Here is a 12,461-nt window from a genome sequence, read left to right as displayed (position 1 = left end):
CGGAGTGTAACCAGTGTATATTTCCCAATATATACATTTTATTGAAGATCCTAGCAACTCTACCAGTGTCAACAGCTACACCAGAAAAGTATTTTTCAACCCTAAGACGATTGAAGGACTTCGTACGTAACTCTACAGGTCAGGAGCGATTGACAAGACTTGCTCTATTAAGCCTACATAGAGAAATAAATATTGATATTAAAGAGGTAGTCAATCGTTTTTCCAGGGAAAAGACCAGAAACGTGCAGTTTATCCTTTAAGATTAATAATTTTTACCTGTTACTTTTTTAAAATTTTATTTTCAATTAAGATTGGAGTGTAGCCCAAAGCGATTTTTTTATTATGCTTTTTTCCTAGCAGCTTTTGAACCCCCCACCCCGAAATTTTGGTCTTGATACGGCCCTGTTTACATACGTATGTAAGTTGGTTGAAAATAAAATAGTGTCATTTGTGAATCTATGTTCTGTTGATTTCTCGGCACGATTTTAGGTTTTACTTTATAATCTTCTATAATAATCGAACTTTTTTGAATTATCAGCACGTTCACGTTTTTTTTTCGTACGATCACCAAAGTTAGCGTACCAAAGTCGTACGATCACCAAAGTAAAATGCGTGGTTGCTATTGGAAAGGTTGGCGGCTTGAAAACATCCCGTTTTTTATTTTTGCTGGTTTAGTTTGTGTTAAACAAAATTTGCGATCCTGAATGCTGATTACAAGCAACCCATTAGCAAATTTTGCGATATCGTCTGATGTTTATAAGAGGTTAAAAGCAGTTAAAATTTGGAATCACGTATGCTATTTACTAGACCGATTTGCGATATCGTATGCTATTTACGCGGTACCGTTCGGCCTGGAATCGAATCGCGATCATGGACTTCATTTACAAATATGCATCCGGAGACATACTGTAGATTTTGAAATTTTAATAATATAAAATTATAAATAATAGTATCAGTTTTGCCGCTATCGCACATGCGACGGTCGGCGATTTCCGAGCGCTCGTCATCGAACTTCGCCTTTCTGATAGAAAGGGTCCATCAACAACATAAAGACGAGCGCTCGTTCTCATCGCCGAACTCCAGCTCTCGGTACACACCGATCGGAGATCGGCGAAGCCCCATTGAAGAGCGCTCGGAAATGCATGTGCAGTCGCGGCATTTCATGAAAATATTATTATTTACAAATATTAAAACATATAAAAAAAAATTGAATGAGAAATCGTCAAACGCCGCGACCGCACGTGCGGCATTTGACGATTTCCGAGCGCTCGTAGCCGATCTCCGATCAGTATGGACTGGGAAGTTGGAATTCGGCGACTCGAGTCGCACAACAACATAGAGACGAGCGCTATTTCTCGTCTCTACAGAGTTGTTCACCACATACGTCACGGAGTATCGTAGCTAAATGATTAGATTTTTACAAATTGCAAGTTTTTGGTTCGTTGAAGAACTATTAGAGCTACAATTTAAAAATATTTTTACAAGATACAGAGTGTCCCACATAAATAAAAAATATCAAAATTGTATTTTTTTAAATGGCATGCCCTGTATATTATTAAATTTTTAGTTTCTACGATTAAAATAAAGGTAAATTTGATTAAGGTTTATTACACTTAAACCTTGACGTCTTTGGAATATTTTCAATTTTGTGAAATTGCAGTCAAAATTTTAAGGCTTCATTTCTCCAAGGGTATCAAAGTTTTTAATACTAAATATTTACTGAAGTTTATTTATTCATCAGTTATTGTGTTGCAATAATAAAAATAATACTACCTCATACAGAGTGTCTAAAAATTTATTTTAAATTATTTCTAGCTTTAAACGGCAATAACTTGTTTAATTTAAATGGAACGCCCTGTATATTTTCGGAGAATCAGATGCACAATTTAATTGTCTATCAAATTGTATTATACCACTTTTTACCTATCCCATCAAGTTTTCGTAGAAAATGCATTTTCTTATAATTTAGACCTCATTTATCAATATACCCATGGAACTTGGAATATTGACTTTTAGTTTTTAAAGCAACAAATGTACAAAATGTACAGGCTAGTGATATTATCGTTTTTTAGCAAAATGATAATATTACTAGCCCATTTGGATGCAGAAAGAAAACTATTTAAATCTTTATAAAAGAGTATACCATTAATTAAATATACCACCATTATTTCCGCCCAAATACTAATTAATTACATACTTAATTACGTTCGTTAATAAATTATTCTAAATAAATGTGGATTTGAATCAGAAATCAATATAATAATAAGATATGAAAATGAATGTCTCTGTTGCTATAAATAAGCATTTGTCAAAAAATGAAATATCATTTTTAAGGTGTTACTTTTTACCATACTGTCTAATACACATACAAAATTCAGTTTTTTAGTATTTGGAGCAATTATTATTAATCAACGCAAACAGTCAATTAATGTAGTTTGAATACTGGAATCATATTAATTGGTCCTCTTTAACAAATATTTAAACAGTTTTTTTTAATGAAATAAACAAACTATATCGACAATATTGATATCTGTACTCTTTAAAAATTTGGTACGTCTTTAAAAATAATCTAAAATGTCAGTATTCCATGGGTATATTGATAAATGAGTTTTAAATTACAAGAAAATGTATTTTCTACGGATACTTGAAGAGATAGGTAAAAAATGGTATAATACAATTTGATAGACAATTAAATTGTGCATCTGATTCTCATAAAATATACAGGGTGTTCTATTTAAATTAAACAAGTTATTGCCGTTTAAAGCTAGTAATTATTTAAGGTGGTAAAATTTTTACTATTGCAACACAATAACTGATCAATAAATAAACTTCAGTAAATATTTAGTATTAAAAACTTTGATACCCTTGGAGAAATGAAGCCTTAAAATTTTGACTGCAATTTCACAAAATTGAAAATATTTCAAAAACGGTAAGATTAAAGTGCGGTAAACCTTAATCAAATTTACCTTTTTTTTTAATCGTAGAAACTAAAAATGAAATAATATACAGGGTGTTCCATTTAAAAAAATACAACTTTGATATTTTTTTATTTATTTGGGACACTCTGTATCTTGTAAAAATATTTTTAAATTGTAGCTCTAATAGTCCTTCAACGAACCCAAAACTTACAATTTGTAAAAATCTAATCATTTCGCTACAACACTCCGTGTCGTATTTGGTGAACAACCCTGTATGTTGTTGCTATCCCTCGGCGATGCCCGCATGTGTGGACGGAAAGGCGAAGTCCGATGTCGAGTGCTCGGAAATCGCCGACTGCCGCATGTGCGGTCGCGGTATAACACTCTTAGAAATTATTTATTTTATTGTCATCAATCATACCTAAGATAGCATTTGCACCAAAATTAGATTTATTTTCAGTTCCATCCAGTTTTATCATAAATTCATCAATTTCTTCTTGCTGTGTGACGTCAAAACTTTGATTAATCAACTCCGGTCCGATAGAGTTATTAATATTATCTACAGCTTTATTCACTCCTTTTCCTACATATTGAGCCGGTATATTATCTCTAAGTTCCAGAGCTTCATGGACGCCTTATTAAATTAAAAATTATTAGTCAGAATAAAATACACCCGAAGGTCAAGGGTATAATCAAAAGAGAATTTATTTAACATCAAAAAAATACAAAGACTGGACAATTTTGTTCAAAAATATTTTAACATTGGAAATGTTTATGTTCGTATATGGGGGCCAAATTTCGAGTTTTCTTTCAAGCATTTCAGCACCGGTGTGAAAATTTCAACCGTTCTTTACTAGCCTCGTAAGAGTTCTTCTCCAGAACCATAGATTCTATGTAGAACTAAATGGCATGAAGAGTACGTGGAGGATAAAAAAAGTAGCCTACCCCAAGGTAGCGTTCTGTCACCAATCTTATTCAACATCTATAGCAACGACCTAACACAAAAAAGTTTTATTTATGCTGACGATTGAGCTAATATCTCAAGCCAAGGATTTCGAAACAGCAGAAATGTGTCTAACAAATGGACTTCACACTCTCACGGCATATTATCAAGATAACCATCTAAAACTGAATCCGGCTAAAACCCAAGTATGTGCCTTTCATTTCCGTAACAAAGCTGCCAATAGAAAATTAAAAGTTGTATGGAGCTGGAACACTGCCGTAATCCAAAATATCTGGGGGTTACTCTAGATCGTTCGCTCACATTTAGGAAGCACTGTTTAAATACTAAACAGAAAGTATCTGCCCGCAATAATGTTATTAGGAAGCTCACAAGTAACGGAGGGTGTGCTCAACCAGCAGTACTCAGAACATCGGCGCTTGCATTATGCTATTCTGCTGCAGAATATGCCTGCCCTGTTTGGTACAGATCTGCCCATGCCAGTCATGTGGATATTGCCTTGAACGAGACCTGTCGAATAACATCAGGATGTCTGAGGGCTAAGCCTGCCTTCAAACTCTACAGTTTGGCAGGGATAGCCCCGCCAGATATAAGAAGAGAAGTTGCCGCGAACACCGAGAGACATAAGATGGAAGTAAACGCTGCTCATCCGTTGCATGGACATCAACATCCCCTAAATAGATTGAAATCTAGAAAGAGCTTCCTAAAAACCACTATCGATGACGGTGCACCTCCATCGATGGCGCGACAAAACTTGTGGACACAAATGCAGATATCGCATCATGGATTCCACCTTCTGAATCCCTTCCGCCAGGTGCAGACCTGCAGTGGAAAACATGGCAATCTCTCAACAGATTAAGAAGTGGGATTGGCAGAACAAAAGATAATATGGCCAAATGGAATTTTCTAACAGATATATCAACATTATGCGAATGTGGTACAGAACAAACCACCAGACATCTATATAACTGCCCTCAGTGTCCAGTTTCTTGTACGTTTGACGACCTGTTGCAGGCCACAGGAAATGCCGTCGATGTTGCTAATTTTTGGTCTGATAATATTTAGTGTTTGTACAATGTTCATTTTTTTTCTTGTTTTTTTTTACAATTTTTATGTTTGTAACTGTCTTCAATTTTACCTTTGCAATTTTCTTCTGTTTGTCTTTATACACTTTGTATATATATTTTTTTATTAGTATTTTTGTACATATATATATTTTTTTATATGCAACGCTTTTGACACGAATAAATAAATAAAACACCGGTGTCGCACTAGTCGCACAGTCGACCAAATTAAAGCATCAAAACTTTAGGTTCGTTCCAACCAGACCGAGAACCTATCCTGTGACGGTAATTTCTAGTCGCCCACTTATTGCTTGAAAAATTTTATCGTTTGTCAAAATTAACAAATGAATTGACTGATAGGAAATTACCGTTCTAGGACGGTACTCTCGTCCGGTTGGAACAAACGTTTTGTCGCGTGATGCCTAATTTAGGTGAACTGGCCTGACAGCACGAAACCAAAACGAAACTCTCGGCGATATACGAGGTTTAATTTTGTTAGTCCCGACAATATTACTTGACCACTATGCTACGGGGGGCGATTATAAAATTGAACAGATTGATATTGATATTTATAAAGGTTACAAAACAGTACTATTTTCGTAGGTTTTGATTTGGGTTTTGAAAATGATTTATGTTGTTTGTAATAGTGGGGTGAAATGACTGAAAAAAGTTTCACATCTGGCAACCAATGCGTCCTTTTGGATTCAGATAGTACATAGGTAGACGAGTCTAAAAAGCTCGGGACACAAATTTTTCTGGCCCTCTAGCGGTCTTGATGACGTAATCAAAATGGCCGCTAAAATTTTGAGACATGCTTCTAGATTTCCCGTTATAACTCAATTTTCCTTTTCGATATTAACATAGGTTTTTAGTAATTATGAATTAGGAGAAAACATGCTTCCCAACGGTGTATTTAGTTTTATAGTTTAGGTTCACACTCGGGTTCACGAAACCAAAAATATTTGAAATTTTATTTTTTTAATTTTAATTTTTTTCATCGCATTTTGCTAAATAACTTGAAATCAGTTACATTTAGCTAAAAACGTGTCATATACTTTTTGTTCGTCAGAGATTTACCTTTCTAGCAGTATAGCGGTATACACTTTGTCGCATACGGTTTTTGACAATTTGCCAAAATATTATACACATCTAGTCGTTATGGTAAAAACACAATTTATATAGATCCTGAAAAGTAATACACCTAATGACTATTTAACTATCAAATGAAATTCCTGTAATTTTTAATGTATTTGTAAAAATATACGGAAGATGGTGTTTACCCTCCGAAGTCGTGTCCCACTGTGTTTGTAACATTAGCAATAGATAACATTGGTCACAACCAGTCTTCTTCTACTGCCGTACCTTCTTTCCATGGTTCAAGTGTTACTATTATTCAGCATCCTCACAGTGAAGCAACTATAGAGATTGACGATGACAGTATTCGTATCCAGCAGTAGAACAAACAAATTGTCAACGATCAACCTGAACATTACACTACTCTTCCTGTAACTGGTAAAGTAACAAGTGACCCACCTTTGCCAACTGTCAATCCACAGTACACTGACCACGATCCTGCATTCACGAGTGTGTATACACGATCCTGCATTCAGAGAGTGTATATTGAAGACATACAAGTATTAAAGCATTTGCCTACAATATCGTTTGCTGCTTTTCATGCACACATTAAACCTGGTATTAAAAAAATTAGGTGTAATGTGTCGTTCCTTCCACCTCATAATGACGAAATTACAACGCCATCAATGGTACGTCATATGATGGATATCATAGTAATAGCTACTGCAAAATTGAATGAAAATCAAACACCCGTGATAACAGCTGATCAACCAGTATATGCTATCGGAAAGCAACTGCAATGGAAATTCCCTGACAAGTATGGTGAGGATCGCATTGTATTTATGATGGGGGGCCTTCACATAGAAATGATGGTCATTAATTTACTTGGCAAGTGGTTAACAGGCAGTGGATGGACTGAATTAGTAACAACCGCTGGTATTGCAAGCTCTGGTGTGGCGAAATCCTACCTTACGTCGTCGCATGTAAAAAGATCTCGCTATGTACATGAAGTTACTTAGTTGCCTTCCATTGTCTACAGGTAAAAGTATTTAACAAAGCATGTGAAACGAATTTTGGTCTCAGTGAAGAAGGTATTGAACAGTGGATTTTGTCAAAAACATCTTGTAGCGTTTTTTAAAACAACTACCACTGCGAACGGCAGCTTTTCATCGGAGAGCAGTCGTGGATAAGGTATTTCACTAGAGAGAAAATTAATCAATAATAATAAACAAAAGATATCTAGATATTGGACGCCAGGCATGTACAGGGAAAGAAAACACAATTGTATAATACTTCATTCATCTATTAGTATAGCGTAATAATGATGTCTATAGAAAGTAATACCATTACAATGCGTGATATTATGAAATCTAAAATCTAAATCACACTTTTACTACTGCATTGACATAAATATTCTTAATAATGTAACCACTAAATATAGTCTGTACGCTATAGTTTAAATGTACGTTACTGTTTAAGACTGAAAACATTTTAGGTGTTAAATGCAATACTAGAACTTAAAATTACACTTAGCTGTTCTTTAATGTAACCCTGCTTCAACCAGTAGCAGCGCGAGGAGGTCTTGCATCTCTGCACTGTCTGTCGGCGATCCAGGCTTAGAAATGGGGGTGAAGCAGCACGGGGCTCAAGCCACACCCACGCTGGGGCACTCTATGTGAAGACAAATCAATCCTACAGGGGACACTTGTCCATGGGACATCCGTCCATAAGACAGTGGCACAAGGGAATACTAGGACCTTGGATAATGCCCGTACCTTGTAAATAGTCCGTCCGTAAGACCCTCGAAATACTCCCGAGGGCTCAATAAATAATAAACAATCTGTCCTTTCTTCCAAATGACATTCTGGAGGACAAAAGCAAAGGGACGCCAACGTGCCAGCCAAATACAAATACAAGTTGGGACATCCGTAACTCTACCCTGTAGCTTCGAAATGGCAGCTGATTCAGATTACACAGCAAGATTTAAATAATCACCATTTCTCAAAAACTGGGACTAATGGCGTCTGACAGGCCAAACAGTCTAACCAAAAGTGAAGTTAGATCACAGAGAATTGACAGAAGCGATGTTGACAGCGCGCGCTCCCACAGAGCGATACCATAAATCCTTACAGCCGTAGCTACTGACTAGGCTTATAGCTGGGAACGTAAAAATTGCGCGTCAAATAAACTATCCGGCTTGAACGAGAGGGAATCCGGTGATGATAGGCCAGACATCATATATCATATGTAAAAAAGACATGTAACGAACTAAAAACGTTACAATCTGAATGTCCGCAGTTCCAATATTGGAACACAGTCATCGAACTGGAATCCCTTCAACTTGTACTGAGTATTCGTACATCTAACTTTCCAATGTACGTCAACACTTTGGCTCAGTTATGTCCATGGACATTTTCGTTGGATGCAGTCCATTATTCTCGATGGCTGCCAAAATTTGAAAGCACTCTGCAAGTGGTAACTTTACGAGCAGCAAAACTGCCACAACTTTTTCTGCAATATTTGACGATCAGGCTTCATGAACACAATAATAATGTTATAAAAGGTGAAGGTGGAACATATCAAACAACATTCCAAGCCAAAATTTGGAGCAACAGTCTCGTTGCACAATAGACGATACCTTCACCAACCGAGCGGGGATGGTTACTAACTTCGGAAGGATTATACCGACCTGTGTGGATAACAATTCCAGAAGTTTCAAAACACTGTGTAGAACTTACCTCCTGTACTTGCTGCAAGCGATGTACATCTTGTAAATGTGTTAAAATGGGAATACGCTGTACAAAACTTTGTGTATGTGAAGGACAGTGCTCGGATAGTGATCGGTAATCATAAGTGAACGGGTAATGCAAATCCTCTACTCTGGATATGACTTCTGTCACTATATATAACTGCATGTTTGAAAGCTACTTTACAGTTATACCTTGAGTGTGCTTCATGTGTGCGATTTTAAAACGGAAATAAAAGTTTCGTCTTCCGAAAAAAGGTATACTTTATTCACTTATTTATCTAAAATTAGTTATTAAATTTTTTGCTTTTTAGCAGGTACAAAACCGCTGTATTACTTTTCGATATCTATAAATTACATTGCTGTCCTAACGACTAGCTGTGCAACGCTACATTGTTTTGGCCGATTTTTAGCAACTGGTTATGATAAAATAGAAGATATATATATACCGTTGTAAAGGTATTTTTTTGCGAAGAAAAAAGTATAGAACACATTTTTAGCTACATATAGCGAATTTCAAGTTATTTAGAAAAATCTGACGAAAAAATGAAATTAAAAAACATTTTTTTAAGTAACAAATATTTTTGGTATTATAAACGTAAATAATTTTGTGAAATATACCATTAAAAAGCGCGTTTGCTCCTCTTTTATAATCACTAACAATATTTGTTAATATCGAAAAGTAAAATTGACTTATAGCGGGAAATATAGAAGCGTGTCTAAAAATTTTGGCGGCCATTTTGATTACGTCATCAAGACCGCTAGAGGGCCAGAAAAATATGTGTCCCGAGCTTTTTAGACTTGTCTATCCATGTACTATCTAAATCCAAAAGGATGCGTTGGTTGCCAGATGTGAAATATTTTAGCATAATTTTAACCTAACATACCCTATAATGAAACGATATTTATATATATAATTTATTTAGGTATTGATATATTTCAGAAATGATTTAAGGATTAAAAGATATAATATATTTACTTAATTTCAAGGTATCTGTATAAAAAATCATAACGTTAATTATGTTTTATATGTGGTGTTATCATTTCCAATGTTTCTGATGGTTGCAGCAATTGCGAAATCTGTGAGCTTTTTTCATAGAAATATACGTGTTTACTCATAATAAAAGAATATACTATTTTTTTCAAACGTCAAAAAAAGTATTAATTTTTGCGACGAGATTGGCAATATAAAAAACTCATTTTAACGCCTAAGCATAAAAGTAAAGCACTTTCACGCCTAAGCAAAAGTACAAAAATAATAATAATAATAGCTAAATTTTTCAGATGGAACTCTGCTATATTCAATAAGAACTTGTTCTTCCATCCACTTCTACAAACCTACCAGAGACCATCACAGGAGAACAAGTGGAAAGTAAGTTTGAGCAGCAGAAAGTAAATTGGTCTCGGGCAGAAATTTTAAAACTCATAGGTGTATATAAATAAAATGAAGTTATGTTTAAATCGTCAATCGTAAGGAATAATCGAGTGTGGCAGAAAATTAGTAACGAAATTATAAACAGGACGGGAGAACTATGTAAAAATAAATTTAAAGATTTCAAATTAAAATATTTTGAAAAAAAAAGACAATATGGCAGTAAAGCTACAGTGTCCAAAAACATAAAATTTGAATATTTTAATGAAACGGATGATTTTTTTTACAAACAACCAAATGTTGAACCTATAGCTCATTCAATGGTAAAATACCAGAAAAAAATATTAGGTGGCTTTGATAAAAGATTACTGTTGAACATTTTTTTATGTATTATTATCTCTGAAAGTCTCTCTCTAGACCAATTAGAAAAATGCAATTTTATAAGTGCACGTTTGAGTCTTTGAGCATTTTGTATAAGAACATTTTATACACACATTACATTTTTATCTCAAAGTAAATCGATTTTTTTGGTAAGAATTTTGCATGCAGAAATATACTTTTCGTCGTAAAATACCTAAATAGTTTTTCTAGTTAGTCGTAAATAATTATTTTCCTCGTCCATTCAATATAATAGACTGCATGTATGCATAATTTATTTCAAATATTTTATTTTAAACACCAAAATAACTGTCAGTAAATACAAAACTTTGCGAACGTGAGAACGCGCCTACGCATATGAACTTCAGAGGGGCGAGTCTTCTTATTTATAGACTTAATTCAAATGCATTTATTCGCCTAGAATGACACAATCGAATGGCTTACCTGTACTAGCTCCTGATGGTACGGCAGCTCTAAATAACCCCAGATCAGTAATAAGATCGACCTCTACTGTCGGATTACCTCGTGAATCGAAAATGCTTCGAGCAAAAATGGACTTGATAGTTTTCGGTCCCCCTTGAAATTTATTCTCGCATTTTCCCGGATTCTGACATGACATTTTAGAGCGATATAATATTAAATGAAGTTTCACACAGGGAAAATTTTGTATGCGCATTCGTGACTTATGTCATTCATATGTCTTGTTAGTTAACAATGGATTAGGTAAAATTTGTATAACCTATTAATAACTATATGGGTACCTACAAATTACCGATGTAGTCCAGATACTATACCGTGGCGCACACGCGAATTAGAAGAAAGAGGTTAAATGTTCAAACTTCCTCCATAGTTAGTAAAAAAAGTTAAGAATTCTAGCTTTTATCTGTGTTTTTATATTAAGTTTCAGCTTTCGTACGAATACGACTTGTTTATAAAAGATTTAAAGTGTAGTAAAGTGTTTTTATTTGAACTAAATAAATAATGATGAGTGCAAGATGAGTGCAAGCAGTGCGGGCAAATACAAACAATTGGAACCGCATAAAGATATCACATCAATAAAAAAACAGCCATAAATTCCGAACAAATTGATAAAAATGGGTCTAATTCTCAAATGGCAAAATGATGGAATAAAAAGCAAAAATGATGTAATAAAAACAAGGTCACAACTTAGGACTGATTATATCGATATACAGGGTAGCAATGAAAAATGAAATGAACAGTTTTATGATAATGATGTCTTCAAACCCCGAAACTCTATTACACGTTCACCTCCAAGTCAGGAGAGGCAAATTGATGCAAATGAACCCTTGGTGCTAAATTCAAAGAGGACAAGATCAGATTCAAGCCCAGGGAATATAGAAAAACAAAAAATAAGAAAAAAAAATGAACCACAGGAAATTAAAAACGAAGCCTTAATTGAAAAAGTATTAAATTCTATGGAAATTCTTTACATGTATATTCTAGAAAAAAATTGCGATTGTAAAGAAGAGCCAAAGGAACAACTAAAAATGCACTTTTTGACATTCATAAATTACTTACCCAAATGGCATATATAAAGTAGGATACTTGGAGAATGAATGCATACATTTAAGGAGTTTAAAAGACGAAAATAAACATAAAGACAAAGTAACAAATATTATTTCTCAGCAAAGAGAACCAACTAAGATATTACAGAAAATATACAGTGAAATAACTCTTGCCCAGAAAAATACAGAATCAACACAAGTTAATTCAAACACAAACTGGAAAACTCCCCCTAAAAATGATAATTATTGTGACTTTGTCAGAAAATAATAAATAAATGGCCGATGGCAATTAAACATAATATACCACCATGATGAATATACCTACTACCTAACTTAAAACAGAAAATAAATAGGTTACAAGTTATAGATTAGTCTGCGCAACAAATTTTTCTGATAAAATATATAAACATTTTAATGCACAA

The 12,461-nt window shown here is 34.4% G+C and overlaps 1 protein-coding gene across 1 annotated transcript in view; it reads right to left on the bottom strand.

Annotated features, from left to right (window-relative positions):
- The window catches only part of LOC115875642 (enolase-like), a 68,928-nt gene extending 57,714 nt beyond the window's left edge, over positions 1–11,214 (bottom strand). The window contains exons 1-2 of the mRNA XM_030891154.1: positions 10,958–11,214; positions 3,340–3,552 (exon numbers count right to left, since the gene is read on the bottom strand). Of these exons, the coding sequence (XP_030747014.1) occupies positions 3,340–3,552; positions 10,958–11,189 (445 nt within the window). The 5' untranslated portion in view covers positions 11,190–11,214. The remainder of the gene's footprint in view (positions 1–3,339; positions 3,553–10,957) is intronic.
- Positions 11,215–12,461: the final 1,247 nt, after the last annotated feature.

Source organism: Sitophilus oryzae, unplaced genomic scaffold (genome assembly GCF_002938485.1).
Source record: "Sitophilus oryzae breed Bouriz unplaced genomic scaffold, Soryzae_2.0 scaffold_1393_pilon_pilon, whole genome shotgun sequence".
In the NCBI taxonomy this organism is placed as follows: Eukaryota; Metazoa; Arthropoda; class Insecta; order Coleoptera; family Curculionidae; genus Sitophilus; species Sitophilus oryzae.
This window is presented reverse-complemented; position numbering and strand designations above follow the sequence as displayed.